General features: G+C 39.9%; 1 protein-coding gene and 1 long non-coding RNA gene across 2 annotated transcripts in view; both read left to right on the top strand.

Moving 5' to 3' along the window:
* LOC124152440 (aspartate and glycine-rich protein-like) overlaps positions 1–19,436 on the top strand; it is a 27,592-nt gene extending 8,156 nt beyond the window's left edge. The window contains exons 2-3 of the mRNA XM_048388602.1: positions 18,404–18,665; positions 19,359–19,436. Of these exons, the coding sequence (XP_048244559.1) occupies positions 18,404–18,612 (209 nt within the window). The 3' untranslated portion in view covers positions 18,613–18,665; positions 19,359–19,436. The remainder of the gene's footprint in view (positions 1–18,403; positions 18,666–19,358) is intronic.
* Positions 16,855–18,393, top strand: LOC125376761. The gene is made up of 3 exons (XR_007219244.1): positions 16,855–16,923; positions 17,357–17,407; positions 18,299–18,393. It is a non-coding gene; the product is annotated as an uncharacterized LOC125376761 (long non-coding RNA).
* Positions 19,437–19,844: the final 408 nt, after the last annotated feature.

Below are 19,844 nucleotides of genomic sequence, written 5' to 3'. Positions count from 1 at the left end.
AACTCGTTTATCCGGACAACATTTTAGAAAAAGCAATTGTCCGGATAAGCGAGGTTCGACTGTTAGCGCGTGATACATGACAAAACAGATGTGTTAGGACCTGATTCGCACTTGCTGAAGGGATACCAATGGACCCTGATCATTATACATTGGTTGCTTATTTATATGTATCCACGTCACACACACACCAAGAACAAGTACACTTATTTGAATATTACTAATATTACATGAATGTTACTGAGCAGTCAGTCAGCGTTTATATCTTTGTGCTTAATCAGCAGCATTGTGCCTTTCACGTATATTACAACTTTGTAAGTTAACTTTCCTTTCCAGAAATACCATAGAATTGTGACAGAGATTAACTTCTACCCCAAGAGACGTGTCTTTGACTAAAATCTGCTTTGTTATTTTGATTTCAAGTGATAGCCTTCACCTTGAAGGAATTTATATTTTTATTATTTCAATTTTTTTTTCATAAATATCACTCTGAATTTTGGGTTTTGAAATAGCATGTTGCAGAAATAACTCCTGTTGGACCCTTAGACTTGCAAGAAATCTCTAATCATTGGCCGAAACATGCCCCATTTGTGCTTCTTGCTTTGTCAGACCATACCAATACTTGTGAATTTCTCAAAAGCTTTAAAAGGGTTAAAGCTATTTTTTGAAGTATTAATGGGTTGATTGGTGACTACCACAGAAGTAGCAAATGGAGTTATGTCCGATGAAATTCTCTGTTTTGACTTGTGCCATACGTTTCCGTGTTTTTCGGGTTTAACAACTAACTTGCTTTTGCATGTGTTTGTTCCACCGGTGGTGCAGGATACGCTCACCTTTTTGCAAACACCTGTTATCCTCACTGTTTGATAGTAGTTTATACACGTGAGTATGTATAAGTTGTATGTCATCTTAATACTTCTCTTGTGTATAGTAATCCCTCTTTTTTGGGTGTACTACAAACATAAATCAAAGTTTCTTTTGAGCTAGCATGAATATCATAAAATACTTAGCAAGTCTATGCTTATCATTCCCTCTACTCCTACCAAAGGCTCTAATTGTGGCTAATCGTTAAATATTCTTCACGAATACTGTAAATCATGAAACGTGTAACCAAATTAATGCGAGTTTAGACCGCTGGCTAGACTAACATCTAGTTTCTGAAATGAAAATAGTTTACAAAAATAAAAACAATTGTTTAATTATAATAATAAAATATATAACTGCAGTAATCTAGTCTTGCCAAATATGATTGACCTGCATCGGCTGTATTGGATATATTTGTTTTAGGAACTGTATGACAGGCCTAAAATGCGTCACGAAAGTAATGCGATTAACTTTGCTTTTGACCTGTAAAAGCTAACCAGCAAACGAAAACGGTTTAACCTCACTGTGCCTTACTTACTTACTTTGGAGATTTAACGTGCGCTTTCCGACTGATGCGTATTTCGCACACGGGCCTGGCCAGGCCATTTAATGTGTTTCCGAAAGGGGCGAAAGTGGTGTGTGCAACCCAAGAGGGGGCTTTAGGGGTTGCTTATATAGAATTTGGGAATTTTGAGATTTGGAATAGATGCCGATGGGGTTGGGGAGGAGAATAAGGGAGCTGGGTATGGAGGATGTTTGTTTGTTTATGTGATTTTGATAGATTATTGTGTTTTTAGATGCGTTTTATCAGTTCCGTTTTGATTAAGAATACGGCTAAGGCCTTGAAGTTTTCTAGTTTATTTTGTGGGTTTAGTATTGCTTCTAGTGTGAGAGTCTTGTTTAGATTGAGGGTGGTTTGTAATGCGGTTCGATGTGTTAGGTAGTGTGTGCTGTGCCCTCACCCCAAATGTTGTTATAGTGGATTGTAGGGGAGTAAGAGACACAGATCACTTAATCACTTGGTATAGTCTGTGTCATTAAAGTGAACCCTTTTCTGAGGGTGAACTCTGTTCAGTGTCTAACTGTTATTTGATGATAATAGGTGAACAGTTTTCTCATGTACATTATTTGATGATAATAGGTGAACAGTTTTCTCATGTACATGATTAAATGCATAGGGATAATTAAAATTATATATGAGTGATTGGTGTCAATCTTGGAAGTGTATAAAATAGCATTTTGCAAGTCATACTGCCTAGACTACGGCTGCGCCATATACAACACCCTAAACAACTCTCTATCTAAAAAACTTGACTCAATACAATATCAGGCTCTCAAACTAATTACACGCACCCAACATGGCACCTCCTGCACCTCACTTCAGGCCTTAACAGGAGAAATGCCACTAAGTCTACGCAGGGAACAGCTAAGCTTAAATTTCTGGGCCGCGTCCCAATCAAACCCTCTCATCCAAAACTTAATAAACCAAAACATCAGCCCCAAAAACCAAGCTCTAGCTCGTAAACACCCCTTACTTACCCCAATATCCCAAAGAATAACAAACTACCTAAATGAACACCAAATTAAAAATCTTAAACAAAACTGCAAACAATCAAATATCTTCACCCCTAAACTTAAAATACCCAAAATAGACACAACACTAGCTAGCCAAATAAATAAACAAACCGACCCAAACATAGCTAAAACTACCACACTAGCATACATACACGAAAATTGGCCAAATTGGTGTCACATTTACACGGACGGATCCTCAGATCCGACCTCCAAACACACAGGTTTCGGAGTCCATACCACACAACCAACTAAAACCACACAATCCTTCCGACTCCCAAACAACCAATCAATATTCACGGCAGAACTAATGGGCATGGCCTCAGCCCTCCATAATCAAGAATCCAAAAACCACAAAAAAATCCTAATACTTACCGACTCCCTAAGTGGACTGCAAGCCCTCCAAAACAAAAATACCAAAAACCGACCTAAATTAATAAATCAAATACTTAAAAGCTCCAACGACCTAACTAAGGCAGGCAAACAAATAACCTTCTTGTGGATACCCGCCCACGTAGGAATATACGGTAATGAAAACGCCGATAAAGCAGCTAAACTATCCCTCAAAATCCCAGAAATAAGCTTAAACTTACCCATCTCAAAATCAGAAATTAAAAGTGTAAACAAGCAAAAAATCACCAAAAAATGGCATAACCTATATCTAAACTCAAATAGCCAAATCAAAAAAGTGCTCAGCAAACCACTAACCAAACCAAAAATTCTCCATCCATAAAAAAAATCGACAGAGTAATCACTAAACTCCAAACAGGACACACCAACCTAAATAACCACCTAAAAAAATTTAAAAAACACACTACAGGTAACTGCCCACACTGCAAACAACCAGAAACCCCAGAACACGCACTCATCCACTGCACACACTACCTAACACATCGAACCGCATTACAAACCACCCTCAATCTAAACAAGGCTCTAACTCTAGAAGCAATACTAAACCCACAAAATAAACTAGAAAACTTCAAGGCCTTAGGCGTATTCTTAATCAAAACGGAACTAATAAAACGCATCTAAAAACACAATAACTCACCAAATCAAAATCACATAAACAAACAAACATCCACCATACCCAGCTCCCTTAGTTCTCCTCCCCAATCCCATCGGCATCTATTCCAAATCTCAAAATTCCCAAATTCTATATAAGCAACCCCTAAAACCCCCCTCTTGGGTTGCACAGACCACCTTCGCCCCTTTCGGAAACACATTAAATGGCCTGGCCAGGCCCGTGTGCGAAATACGCATCAGTCGGAAAGCGCACGTTAAATCTCCAAAGTAAGTAAGTAAGTAAGTAAGTAAGTCATACTGCCATAACAAAATGGCTAATGCTCAAGTTAATGTTCGATTTGTTGCTATCTCCCAAGGTGGACAGAACTTAGTTTTCAATGGACACAGATTCCGAATTAAGGACAGAAGAAACACCACCATACATTGGCGTTGCTGCTGGGAGGACTGTCCGGCGACAGGAGAGACGTGTGGAACCATTTTGGGACCCTGGGTTCCAGGACAACCAATCACTTAGAAGGCTGGCACTCCAGGCTGAAGAAATCGGTCCCAAGTCATCCAAACATCTTTAAATTTATTGACAAGAATGAACAATCACTTTCAGAGACATTATTGATGCAAATTCATGCCGGAGGACGACTGCCACCAAAGAGAAGGAAATATCTCTAATTAGACGACAACATCCTGACAGAGAAGGACAACTTGTTGACTGGCAGACTCACACCAATTGAATATGCTGACGCTGTGGCTGAATATGTTGGATTGTGAACTGCATATTTCTGCTGTAAAGTGAATTGAAATGTATATTTATTTATGCAATACGTAAGCTATCAATATGAAATATATGAAATTTTATGAAATATATGCTTCTGTAAAGTGAATGTACTGTTGAAATGTATATGAAATTTTATGAAGAAGAAGAAGAAGAAAAAGAAGAAGAAGAAGAAGAAAATTTTATTTACGTCTCACACACTGTACAACAATGACAATAAAAATACACAAATAGTGTGTATAGTGTCCGGTCATTATGGCCTACGATACACACAGGACGTCACATACATATGAGTAAAAATGAGAAATATCACAGTACATATATATACATAAAAATGAGTTATTACCAGTGCAAGGTCAAAAGGAGAGCATTCTGATACTAAGAAATAAAATACATTGAACTAAGTAGAGACGAAAGACACAGTTGTCTTCGCTGATACATGTGATGAAGAAGCGCGGCTACGGGTCTAGCCACCCTAATGTTCCGCATAAAAAAACACGGTCTGAACGGCAGCGGACATCTCTATAAAGTTTGGAGTTGATTGAGAAGCTAAATTCCATAAATCATAGCGTAAATCTGTATAGAGAGAACAAAAAAGATCCCCAACAGCATTGCAATTACAGAATTTACACATACGTTCAATAAGCGGTGTTTTAGGGCAGTGAGCCGCAGTGAAACTTACTTAATATACTGCGCTGACATCTGTTCATCAATAAACTGACATAGGGTTCTACTGATAAAGAATCTTTAAACAATCTGTATGTACGTAAGGTATTACCATTTACCTGGCCCGTATCGTCCCAGAGCCCACGTAACCAATCAGAATAGTCTAAGGATAACAGACATACTTTAGAAAAGTTAAACTTTTCAGTAGAAATATTATTTAGATCATAAATTGGTAAATGTAAACTGAGAAAGTAGTTGAAAACTGTATTATTCCAGGATCTACGGAATTTTACTGACCATCTGCAAATAAAACTCAGCATTCGGGATTGATCTGCAGCATGCAAACTGCGCCAAAACTGAAGAATTTCAATTTTTTGTAAATGAGGATGTCCAGCCACTTTTATCACGGACAGCCAAATTTGGAGTCTACACGCTCGGTTTGGGACAGCATTTATACAGCTAAATTCCTTAGTTCCCCAAATTGCCGATCCATGGGATAAGATAGGCTGGACCAAGTTATTGTACAAAGTTATAAAAATGTTATAAGCTAAACCACCAGCTGCTTCGAATTTACAAATTATAACACCAAGTGCCCTATTTGCAGATTTAGCTATTTCTTTAACTGTAAAGTTCAAATCAAGATGTTCCTGTAACCAAACACCTAGGTATTTATAAGCGTGAGTACTTTCAACCTGATCAGACCCAAATGTAAAAACAAAATCGGACATTTTAATGTAACTGGGACGATAGTGCACAACTTTAGTTTTCTTGATGTTGACAAGTAAGCGCCAACGTGCGCACCAGTTTGCTACACAATCTAACATCCGCTGTAAAGAGTGCTCGTCAGGTGCTACGAGGGCAACATCGTCAGCATACATTAGGATACTCAGCATGTCAGTGTCCAGGTTTCGGAGTCCATACCACACAACCAACTAAAACCACACAATCCTTCCGACTCCCAAACAACCAATCAATATTCACGGCAGAACTAATGGGCATGGCCTCAGCCCTCCATAATCAAGAATCCAAAAACCACAAAAAAATCCTAATACTTACCGACTCCCTAAGTGGACTGCAAGCCCTCCAAAACAAAAATACCAAAAACCGACCTAAATTAATAAATCAAATACTTAAAAGCTCCAACGACCTAACTAAGGCAGGCAAACAAATAACCTTCTTGTGGATACCCGCCCACGTAGGAATATACGGTAATGAAAACGCCGATAAAGCAGCTAAACTATCCCTCAAAATCCCAGAAATAAGCTTAAACTTACCCATCTCAAAATCAGAAATTAAAAGTGTAAACAAGCAAAAAATCACCAAAAAATGGCATAACCTATATCTAAACTCAAATAGCCAAATCAAAAAAGTGCTCAGCAAACCACTAACCAAACCAAAAATTCTCCATCCATCCAAAAAAATCGACAGAGTAATCACTAAACTCCAAACAGGACACACCAACCTAAATAACCACCTAAAAAAATTTAAAAAACACACTACAGGTAACTGCCCACACTGCAAACAACCAGAAACCCCAGAACACGCACTCATCCACTGCACACACTACCTAACACATCGAACCGCATTACAAACCACCCTCAATCTAAACAAGGCTCTAACTCTAGAAGCAATACTAAACCCACAAAATAAACTAGAAAACTTCAAGGCCTTAGGCGTATTCTTAATCAAAACGGAACTAATAAAACGCATCTAAAAACAAAATAACTCACCAAATCAAAATCACATAAACAAACAAACATCCACCATACCCAGCTCCCTTAGTTCTCCTCCCCAATCCCATCGGCATCTATTCCAAATCTCAAAATTCCCAAATTCTATATAAGCAACCCCTAAAACCCCCCTCTTGGGTTGCACAGACCACCTTCGCCCCTTTCGGAAACACATTAAATGGCCTGGCCAGGCCCGTGTGCGAAATACGCATCAGTCGGAAAGCGCACGTTAAATCTCCAAAGTAAGTAAGTAAGTAAGTAAGTAAGTCATACTGCCATAACAAAATGGCTAATGCTCAAGTTAATGTTCGATTTGTTGCTATCTCCCAAGGTGGACAGAACTTAGTTTTCAATGGACACAGATTCCGAATTAAGGACAGAAGAAACACCACCATACATTGGCGTTGCTGCTGGGAGGACTGTCCGGCGACAGGAGAGACGTGTGGAACCATTTTGGGACCCTGGGTTCCAGGACAACCAATCACTTAGAAGGCTGGCACTCCAGGCTGAAGAAATCGGTCCCAAGTCATCCAAACATCTTTAAATTTATTGACAAGAATGAACAATCACTTTCAGAGACATTATTGATGCAAATTCATGCCGGAGGACGACTGCCACCAAAGAGAAGGAAATATCTCTAATTAGACGACAACATCCTGACAGAGAAGGACAACTTGTTGACTGGCAGACTCACACCAATTGAATATGCTGACGCTGTGGCTGAATATGTTGGATTGTGAACTGCATATTTCTGCTGTAAAGTGAATTGAAATGTATATTTATTTATGCAATACGTAATCTATCAATATGAAATATATGAAATTTTATGAAATATATGCTTCTGTAAAGTGAATGTACTGTTGAAATGTATATGAAATTTTATGAAGAAGAAGAAGAAGAAAAAGAAGAAGAAGAAGAAGAAAATTTTATTTACGTCTCACACACTGTACAACAATGACAATAAAAATACACAAATAGTGTGTATAGTGTCCGGTCATTATGGCCTACGATACACACAGGACGTCACATACATATGAGTAAAAATGAGAAATATCACAGTACATATATATACATAAAAATGAGTTATTACCAGTGCAAGGTCAAAAGGAGAGCATTCTGATACTAAGAAATAAAATACATTGAACTAAGTAGAGACGAAAGACACAGTTGTCTTCGCTGATACATGTGATGAAGAAGCGCGGCTACGGGTCTAGCCACCCTAATGTTCCGCATAAAAAAACACGGTCTGAACGGCAGCGGACATCTCTATAAAGTTTGGAGTTGATTGAGAAGCTAAATTCCATAAATCATAGCGTAAATCTGTATAGAGAGAACAAAAAAGATCCCCAACAGCATTGCAATTACAGAATTTACACATACGTTCAATAAGCGGTGTTTTAGGGCAGTGAGCCGCAGTGAAACTTACTTAATATACTGCGCTGACATCTGTTCATCAATAAACTGACATAGGGTTCTACTGATAAAGAATCTTTAAACAATCTGTATGTACGTAAGGTATTACCATTTACCTGGCCCGTATCGTCCCAGAGCCCACGTAACCAATCAGAATAGTCTAAGGATAACAGACATACTTTAGACAAGTTAAACTTTTCAGTAGAAATATTATTTAGATCATAAATTGGTAAATGTAAACTGAGAAAGTAGTTGAAAACTGTATTATTCCAGGATCTACGGAATTTTACTGACCATCTGCAAATAAAACTCAGCATTCGGGATTGATCTGCAGCATGCAAACTGCGCCAAAACCGAAGAATTTCAATTTTTTGTAAATGAGGATGTCCAGCCACTTTTATCACGGACAGCCAAATTTGGAGTCTACACGCTCGGTTTGGGACAGCATTTATACAGCTAAATTCCTTAGTTCCCCAAATTGCCGATCCATGGGATAAGATAGGCTGGACCAAGTTATTGTACAAAGTTATAAAAATGTTATAAGCTAAACCACCAGCTGCTTCGAATTTACAAATTATAACACCAAGTGCCCTATTTGCAGATTTAGCTATTTCTTTAACTGTAAAGTTCAAATCAAGATGTTCCTGTAACCAAACACCTAGGTATTTATAAGCGTGAGTACTTTCAACCTGATCAGACCCAAATGTAAAAACAAAATCGGACATTTTAATGTAACTGGGACGATAGTGCACAACTTTAGTTTTCTTGATGTTGACAAGTAAGCGCCAACGTGCGCACCAGTTTGCTACACAATCTAACATCCGCTGTAAAGAGTGCTCGTCAGGTGCTACGAGGGCAACATCGTCAGCATACATTAGGATACTCAGCATGTCAGTGTCCAGGTGGATACCACAGTGTAAGCTATCAATTTCAACAACCAAATCATTGATAAATACAGAGAACAAAGTTGGTGATATAACACACCCTTGACGCACACCTGAGTATACTGGAAAGCGGTCTGTGTGGTGATCATTTATTCTAACACATGACCAAGTATCGTCATAGATTGCCTGGCCTGCTTGAAGAAAATTACCGTTAACACCAATTTTCATAAGTTTATACCATAGACATTTACGATTAATTTTATCAAAGCTTTCATAGCATCAATGTAACACACGGATGACGATTGTTTTGATAGTTTCCTGTTATTTATCACTGAAAATAAGCTGTAAATGTACTCTTGTGTATTTCTCTTTGAGCGGAATCCGTTTTGTTCATCTACCAGTATGTTATTTACCTCTAGCCAATTACTAAAACGACAATTTAATATATCAGAATAAATCTTACAAGGCAATGACAGGAGAGCAATACCCCGGTAGCCCAACTGGTCGCGGGGATCGGTGTCACTTTTTTTTAATTGGGTTAATCAAACTTGTTCGCCACGAGTCGGGGCATACCTTATTATCAAAGCAATAGGAAAACATACTAGATATCGATGCAAGTATCGTTCTTTAGGGCCTCAGCCGGGAGTAGGTCAAAACCAACTGCTTTCGCGCGTTTTGCTCGTGCAACTGCACGAACAACTTCCGACACTGTAATCGGTGAATCTAGGTCACGGGTATCAAACTGGCAGTCCACTCTCACCTGATTATTTGCCAACTCATCACAAATCTTATGGAAGTGACCATCATTAAAACTAGGAGATGTACTCTCAATGAATAGAGAACTATATTCATCTTTCCATGTATTCAAAACTACACCTCTATCTGTAGATATACCACTGTCATGTTTCACCTCACAGGGGACATCATACCCTCGGGCATTACTGATACCAATCTTGCCTACTGCTTTCCAAAAGCTGCGCGAGTCACTGTCATAGTACTTATCTAATAGACGTTGTTGCTCACTGAGCTGATGAGCCCTTTTATACTTACGTAATAAAATATAATATAATAATATAGTGCCTGTCTGTTTGCTATGAATACACATTAATATAAAAGGAATGAAATGAAACTTTAGCTCACTAACTACTACTACTCTACAATGTAATTGTAGTCGTGTATGTGAATTTTTGCCACCAATATGTGCTCACTAACATGATAGGGCTGTAGTTCAAATAACATGTTATGTAAGGTATCAGTCACACTTATAATCACCAAATCATGTGCAGCAAGTGCACATGTATATTAGATATCAACCAAATAGCATTAAATGTTACGGTTAGTTGATATAAACTAGTTAGTAGGGCAACAATGATGTTGTGCCCAAATCTGGTACCTATTCTGCCCCCAAGCCCTATGGAAAAACGTCGAAAATAATCATTGCTTGGTTATTACTATTTGTTAACAATAAATGATCAATCCACGTTTTGTGCCTTATGTAAGATATATGTATGGAATATTTTCTGATAAGAGGGAATAGAAGTTGATCGAGGTTGTAAATATAACGATTTTGACGCCTTCTTTTGTATTTATGTGGGGCGGTCGGGTAGCCTAGTGGTTAAAGCGATCGCTCGTCACGCCGAAAACCCGGTTTCGATTCCCGACATGGGTACAATGTGTGAAGCCCATCTCTGGTGTTCCTTGCCGTGATATTGCTGGAATGTTGCTAAAAGCGGCGTAAAACCATGCTAACTCACTCGCTATTCATGTACAACGCGTCTGTTAAAATAATATGTATGTCCGTTTATATACAGGATTTCTCTTTTACGATTCGTTGTCGGAAGTGACAAGATCAAAGTGGGAGCTTGCGGTAAGTACAGTTTTTTTGTTCCCTAAAGTACAAGTAGATGTCTTCAAAAAGCACTATGTACTATGGGGAACAGCTGTTTTTCTTTCAAACTCTTTCTCTTTCATGTTTTATTTCCTGAATGATGAGAATACTTCTCCTGCCCTTTGATTTCATAGAAGTTACACATGTTGTATGCAGTCTAGCATTGTCGTGTTGAAGGATAACTTGATGGAAACAACATGCGGCTGAGGGGTTTCATCACAATAGCGTTGGGTCGTTCAGTTGCCTGGCACTAGGTATATTCTACCAGTGTGAGAGAAATTTGCCTACATTATTTTGCTTCCAAAGCCAAATCTGTCGATTTGCCGATGTCGGTGCACCCTAGCTTACCCATATTCTCAGTGCGGCATAAATCGCTTACCCAAATGTCGCTGAACAATGTTCCATCGTTGTTTGGGGCATATACTGTATGTATTCATACACCTGGAATGTTTTTCAATCTCGTCATTTTTGTCTGTTTTGATATATACAACTGTTTTTGGTATAACTATTGTAGATAAAACATGTTTTACGTTGTCGAATTTATTTATAAGCATTGACTGTGTATTTCTTTCCGGTTTGTTGAGGTATGAATCGAAAAACCGATGTGGAAACTTTTGTAAGAAACCGCTACATCGGTTTTTCGATTCATACCTTAATGAACCGAAAAAATTACACAGTCAATCCTTAATTGCAAACCTATGAGTGGACCTTGTTCAAAATATTTGTACTTGTATACTGTTTTAGTTTTTAACTTCTACTCAACATGTGTTGATGTGTTACATAACTTCGTTACAGTGATACAAGTTACAATAAGCAAGATGTTGCACAGTTGTGCATTATTCGCTACAGTGGAATTCTTGTGTACACGATGCCTGCATTCAGTCAGTAAGAAAAGATATGTAAAATCATCTGCGTGCGCGAGCTGAAAAGCTACATTAGGTTCTTACGCATATTGGATTATATAATTTGTGTACGCAAGCAACTCAAAAGGTTTATGGTGATTTACAAATGCAGTTTGCGTATTTTACGCAGCTTATCTGGAGATCGTGAGAAGTATGAATACATTAACATCTTGTACAGATCCCCCCATTCCCCCTTCCCCTCCCATACCCCATTGATTATAGTAGAATATATCACACGAGTACCTCGCATATACAAATATACATGAGCACCTCGCGTATACAAATATACATGCACGTGCACATGCTCGCAAACGCGTCTTAATAAGGCACTATGGTAGCCTTGACACATTCCATAAAATCACGTTCTTATCAAATATCATAAAGACAGGTTGATCAGTTTGCATACATATTGAACAATGTTGGGGAAAGTGAAGGATTTAGGTGTGTGCCATTTCACCAATGAAGAGAACAATCTGCAAAATAACGGGACGGTTAAATGTGAGCCATTATTCACGGGAACAATCGACTCGAATATCTAGACGATTGTTGATGCGGCGTTAAACAACAATCACTGAATCACTCAAAAGAAATATATATGTTTAATTTTGAAACATCCTAAACAATATAAATATAAACCATGTCATAATTACTTATAAGCACCGCGCCAGGAAAAGTACCAGACGCCTCAATCGCTTACCCGTCAATATCATTGCAAGGAGAGAAAGGACTCCCGGTAACAGTGATGAGTACTAATTAAACATTCAAATAATGTTATACGCCACTATATCAGTTTTATTTGTAACTTGCTAATAATTTTGATTGGCTTTTTGCACATACAAAACAATTATAGAACAATACCAAGCAATATCCCCCTTTACCAACATTTACAAAGCAACACAGTGCTCAACTTAAAACTCTTCATTTTGCACATATACAATAATTATACACGAATACATAACAATTATCTACCTTTACTGATATATAAAAGAAAAACAATTTTGGATACATCATATATACAAACTTGTATATTTTTGTATATGTCATATACACAAACTTGTATATTTTTGTATATCGCATCATTCCAAACTTGTATATGCTTTGGATATATCATCTTTCCAAAGCATATACAAGCTTGTATATATGGATGTTTTTTGCAGTGCATTGGCTTTTGGCAGGTCCCCGCCCATTTCGTGGTTTTGGCCGTATATTCCGACCCTTCCGATGCCTGATGGGGTGTCGGTTTGGCAACGCCCCGTCTAACTGTACGTGCCCACGTCGACCAGAATACACCTGTGCTGTGAGTAGAATGGTAGCTTCTCTCTTTAGCAAATTGAAATGTAATTTTAGAATCAAGGTGACTCTGAATGCCGTTCTAATTACTTCATTTTTCATCATTTGCAAGGTTGGACACAAGTACTGACGTTGTCCTCTTGGTTTGTTTTGTTGGAATGAAGTATTGTACTGAATGAGGTCGATCTAATGCCAAGTCTTTTTTGGTTCCATAAGCGGAAAGTCGGTGGTTCGATCCCCAGTTGCGTCATACCACACGACGCTAAGTGCAATAATTCTCTGCAGGAGGTCACGCCAGGTGAACGTTCTAATCAGCCAGCTGACTTGGTAGTTTTTGAATTCTCGTTTCAAGGAAAGCATCCGGAACAACTTATCGGTATTCTTTATTTCGAAAACTTTAACGGCAGTTCCGAAGGGAGACTAATAAAAGAGGCTTCACGTTGTGGACTCTACTTCTATGGCATCTAATCAGAAGTAAATACTATAGAACGGGCATGTTTGTTCTTCTGTGGGTTGGCTTTTGTTTCGACTGAAATTTCTGAAATTTCAGAATCCAGTTGAACGAACGAAATTGTTTTGGAATTATTAAAAGCATCAAAACCCTTTTCATAACCATGCCAAATCTCTGCTGCTCTGCAATTCCGATTACAGTATACTGATGTGTTTATGAATCAACATACCATGTGTTCGCTACATAAAGGGAGCACCCATCACAAACGCATGCATATGCAAGTCAATTATTCATCACCTCATCTGACGTGACTCCTATTGAGGGTTTATTATATTTTGACGGGGACAGTTATCAATTAGAACCACAGAGTCCGTTCAGGCAATGGTTTCATATCGTTTAATGTGTAACCCATAATGTGTTTCAGGAATTGAAATGTGCAGATGACAAGGTGTGGAAGGTGTTGTTTGGCCGATTCCCCAGCTGTGTTAGAGATCAGGCAGGTAAGTCGCACAGCGTCTCCAAATGATCGTAGCTTAACGATAGACTATATTATACTCATCTGTGTGCGTTGCCAGGATTCCAGGAACAAAAAGACCTTCTTTGATTGTTCTAAGAGTTAGGGTTAATCTTTTGCGACAAGAACTTGTTGGTACATTTGCTAGACCCTACAATCCATCTCTCCTGGTACGGAGTGTTATGGAGCTTTATATAGAGATCCAGGGCAAAAGTTGATGGTGATATTGTTTTGTTACATCAATCTTTACACTTATAAGCGCAACTGGATTAGTGGAGTGACGGTAGGAGCGGGTCTGTTGAAGCGCCTTAAAAGGGCAGTTTATGATCATGTTTCTCACAACCCTTTCTTAATCATATTTGTTTGTTTGTTTGTTGTTTAACGCCGCACTCAGCAATATTCCAGCTATATGACGGCGGTCTGTAAAATAATCGAATCTGGACCAGACAATCAAGTGATTGACATCATGAGCATCGATCTACGCAATTCGGATCGATGACATGTATCAACCAAGCCAGCGAGCCTGACCACCCGATCCCGTTTGTCGCCTTTTACGACAAGCATTGCCGCCTAAAGAGATCGCAGTGCCGTGTACGAATATATCATTAACATGGGCTTATGAATCTATCAAATAGTGATTATACGTGAAGGAGAACGTATGCTGCCCCACCGGGAACACCCGTCACTAACACACGCAAAGGCATGTCAATTGTTCACCAAAACACACACGGTAATGGTGCACGCCAAAATATAGAATTGCACCAAACATCACAATAGCCACTCATGCATCATATTTGGAAATTTTCTCCACATGTTGGTCGTCAAACGTGTTGAAGGCCGTACTGAGGCATTGAATGTTGTAACCCTGATCAAACAACTTTCGAACAAGAACCGAATGAGGCTGTATTCATAGAAAGAGCATGCTTGATTGCATGTCAAAAGTTGTGGAATGAAGACACCAAAGGCAGGTGCTGCTGAAATAGTACTCGACATACAGAAAAACATACGTATCATCCCTCGAGGAACATAAGGCCAGTAGAGCCCCTTGGCTCAACCCTTCACAACGAATTGCGTCGTCTTTTACTGCATGGTCACTCGTGCCCTCTCATTATAAGTACCATGGCTTATGTTAACTATTATATTGATCACACACACACAGACACATAGACAGACAGACACAGACACAGAGACACACAGACACACAAACACACACACACACACACACACACACACACACACACACACACACACACACACACACACACACACACTAACACACACACACACACACACACACACACACACACACACACACATACACACAGGCATGCATGACGCCATGAAATTGCAACGATATTAAACGCGACGTGTAACCACATTTCTCCTCACCTAGCTTTAAATGTTAAATGTATGTGCCACTGTTCTAACAAAACAATAACACATCATATACAAGATTAATGGTATTGTTATGTCGCATATGTTCTCCAACATTATAAAACACGGATCTCTTGTTTATGGCGTGATTCACAAACACAAAAAGATAATATTTATGTTTCACGATAGAAGTGTTTCTGCATCCATAAAATTATGTATACTGCATGCAATGTGGTAAGCATCTACATTTCGGCCCTGCATGCAATGTGGTGAGCGTCTACATTTCGGCCCTGCATGCAATGTGGTGAGCGTCTACATTTCGGCCCTGCACGCAATGTGGTGAGCGTCTACATTTCGGCCCTGATTGCAATGTGGTGAGCGTCTACATTTCGGCTCTGCATGCAATGTGGTAAGCGTCTACATTTCGGCACTGCATCCAATGTTGTGAGTGTCTACATTTCGGGCGTGCATGCAATGTGGTGAGTGTCGACATTTCGGCACTGCATGCAATGTGGTGAGCGTCTACATTTCGGCCCTGCATGCAATGTGGTGAGCGTCTACATTTCGGCCCTGCATGCAATGTGGTGAGCGTCTACATTTCGGCCCTGATTGCAATGTGGTGAGCGTCTACATTTCGGCTCTGCATGCAATGTGGTAAGCGTCTACATTTCGGCCCTGCACGCAATGTGGTGAGCGTCTACATTTCGGCCCTGATTGCAATGTGGTGAGCGTCTACGTTTCGGCTCTGCATGCAATGTGGTAAGCGTCTACATTTCGGCACTGCATCCAATGTTGTGAGTGTCTACATTTCGGGCCTGCATGCAATGTGATGAGTGTCGACATTTCGGCACTGCATGCAATGTGGTGAGTGTCTACATTTCGGCTCTGCATGTAATGTGGTAAGCGTCTACATTTCGGCACTGCATCCAATGTGGTGAGTGTCTACATTTCGGCACTGCATCCAATGTCTTGAGTGTCGACATTTTGGCACTGCATGCAATGTCTTGAGTGTCGACATTTCGGCCCTGCATGTAATGTGGTGAGTGTCGACATTTCGGCCCTGCATGTAATGTGGCGAGTGGCGACATTTCGGCTCTGCATGCAATGTGGTGGGTGTCGACATTTTGGCCCTGCATGTAATGTGGTGAGTGTCGACATTTCGGCCCTGCATTCAATGTGGTGAGTGTCGACATTTCGGCCCTGCATGTAATGTGGTGAGTGTCGACAAATTTGGCTCTGCATGCAATGTGGTGAGTGTCGAAATTTCGGCCCTGCATGCAATGTGGCGAGTGTCTACGTGCCCTGTCGTACTCGTCTTTGTGGATAAAAACAATACAACAGGATGAAACCAAATATATAATTAGCATTATTTTCTTGCCGGTTGTCAGAAATTATCTAGGGTACGAGAGGCCTATTTTAGAAGATGACGGATTGACAAAGTAAAAAACATTTGTGGAAAACTACCTCGCCATACATCATAACCAGTCACGTGGAAAACCAAGAAAAGGTATAAAGGGGGGCGTTTCGACATCCTTGGATCCCGCACTTCTCCCGCAACTGTGTCCGATCTGATCTGTAGTGAAATTGTAAGTACAGTTTTAACATGTTCAACCATTAGTATATCTTCGTAAACCATTAATATATCTTAGTTGAGCATTAGCAAATCTTAGTAAAGCATTAGTAAGTCTTGCTTTGTTTTGCTAACCATACGCACTGACAGTGTTGTCAGTTGAACAGGACATGCTCAGCCGAACACGTGCTGCCCTCACTGTTAGTTGGCGATGATTAGAGAGTGAATGAGTGAGTTAGGTTTAACGCATGTCTTAGTGTGGGAGGAAAGTGATGCAGGTCTCAGATGTTTAGCACTTTGGTGAAACCGAAGAGCACGGGTATGGTGCTGACAAACCAAGAAACATAGTATTCAAAACCACAATCATAGGTTTCTGATGTGCCCAAGGGACTTCGCTCAGTACAGCGAATTGCGAATTATCCATAAGCCAATCTTGTCTGTATTGACAGTTGGCATCCTCCGTGGTCTACTGGATGGAGCGTCCGGTGGGAGATCGGAAGGTCGGTAGTTCGATCCCTTGAGCGGGTCTTACCCATGAAAGATGGTATTTGTTAAAAGATGGTAGTTGTAGTTAACCTGCCTGGCCCTCGACATTCAGGGGACAAAATGACAGTGGTCAACTCGGAGTCAGTATACTGTGACTAAGTTGGGTAGTCAATCTGAAAATGCAGTATGGTGTCTCAGTGGGCCAGAACTATAACACCAGCATTAGTCCGGATTATCACAAGCACACCACACCCTTCCACACACGCACACGTGCATGCACATCGCTTTATAAGTGCAATAAGCTTGAACGCGACACCTCACTGAGGCTGACTTATATCATTATGGATTTCAATTTCTTTAATTAGTCTTCCCATGCAAAGTAACGAAATGTCGCATAGCAAGAAAAAAGAAGTCAATGCAATGATTCCAGATTGTCGATATCTATGAATTTGTCAGGTCCGTGTTTTGGAACTCGTGTCTGAGAGATGCGAATACGGGGATACTTCAAATAGTGGTGTCTGTGTTTACTGTTATAAGTGGCGGTGGGGTAGTCTTGTGGTTAAAGCGTACGCTCGTCACGCCGAAGGCCTGTGTTTGATTCCCCACATAGGTACAATATGTGAAGCCTATTTCTGGTGTCCTCCGAATTGATATTGCTGGAATATTTCTAAAAGCGGCGAAAAGCCATAGTCTCACTTACTGCCATAAACTAGCATGCAGGATGAAGGAATCTAATTATACGTGATTAAATGTAAACGATGTCTTAAATATGAGTCGTTCATGTTGTTTGCCACTTGTTTGTCAATTAAATCACGGCAATGAGAGGTAGTGGGGGTTTGATGGCAAGTCTTAACAAGATTTTATCAGCACATGAATGATATTGAAGAGTCTTTCTTACTTCACAGCTATTTGAACAGCAGACATGAAGTTCGCCGTATTTCTCCTTGTCTTGGCATGTGTTTGCGCTGTCGCCCTAAGCGATCCTGGTAAAAAGAAGTGCAAACGCAAAGGTGAGAACGGCAACGGCAATGGCAACGGTGAGAACGGCAACGGCAATGGCAACGGTGACAACGGCAACGGCAATGGCAACGGTGACAACGGCAATGGAGAATGTAACGAAGGGAACAATGGTGGCAAAGCTGATGACCCGAACGGTAACGGCAATGGCAACGACAACGGTAAAGACAACGGTAACGGCAATGGCAATGGCGACTCGTAACGGCAACGTTAACTGAGGTCGAACAAATGCTCTTCCAGCGCATCTTTCTAAATGTAAGTTATATGAATGTGACATACACTTTGAGTAAACTGTTTTTTGTAAATAAACGCGACGAACTTTTCCATAAACTTGTTGAATTTATATTTCTTACCTTTGAAATGACATGCCGGCAAAGCAGCAATTTATATTTAAATAAGCATTGATGCATTGAACACATGCACAATTCACGCCAGAGGGTATATGGGCAACATTGATTCTCATCATGTCGGTTCGAAAGGCTAAATTGTACTGGTACATGCGATGGCACAAAGTGGTCAGAGCATGTACCATTATGCAATCAGTATCCATTATCCATTATCTCAACTCCTATACCTGTTGGGGATGTTGCAAACATAACGAACTGACCAGTCCTCAATGAAAATTGAGGCTAAAGAACTTTTTTTGTTAAAAACCCAAACATCTTGCAACAATGTTTTTTTTGTCAACAGTCTGAAGCATAATACAATTTTGAAACATATTATGGGATAATTCTCCCCTCCCCCTCCCCCATTAAATGGTTCATTAAATCATGTAATAAGCAAATATGCAGCCCTATCACGGTGGCTTGTGAGTAATCGAGTCTGTTTTACCGGTGGTCGATAGAATGAAGGCGTACCATTATACCACCACACATCCAGTGTGGTCCTCAGATACGTTCTGATGATGTACGGGCGGATAACGTACTAAACGTATGCTTTTACTTTCAGGTGAAGCAGTTTCCCATCGAACGTAATCAAGAATGAATGTCCTGCAATCTTGAATAAATACTTTTCCCTATCTTTCAATCTTTGTCGACAATGCTTTTGTTGTTAATTATTGAGAGCTATGACGCTTAATAGATGTTTGACGATAGGTCCGGCCATTAACTGATAATCGGAGAAATTATTATGGCGATATCTTCATCATTTTGTCAGATAAGGATAGCTGAGATCGGCGTTAAACAACAAACAAACAAAACAAAAAGGACAAGGATAGTTGAAGGTTCGTGGATTCTGAGAGATTTTGTAACATGGGTTAAGTTGAAAAAACACAAACAATTGTTTCACTCACTCACTCACTCACTCACTCACTCACTCACTCACTCACTCACTCACTCACTCACTCACTCACTCACTCACTCACTCACTCACTCACTCACTCACTCACTCACTCACTCACTCACTTGTCTCACTTGTCATTTCCGTGTTCTCTGT

This window comes from Haliotis rufescens, unplaced genomic scaffold, assembly GCF_023055435.1.
Source record: "Haliotis rufescens isolate VD_foot unplaced genomic scaffold, xgHalRufe1.0.p SCAF_74, whole genome shotgun sequence".
NCBI lineage: Eukaryota > Metazoa > Mollusca > Gastropoda > Lepetellida > Haliotidae > Haliotis > Haliotis rufescens.
This window is presented reverse-complemented; position numbering and strand designations above follow the sequence as displayed.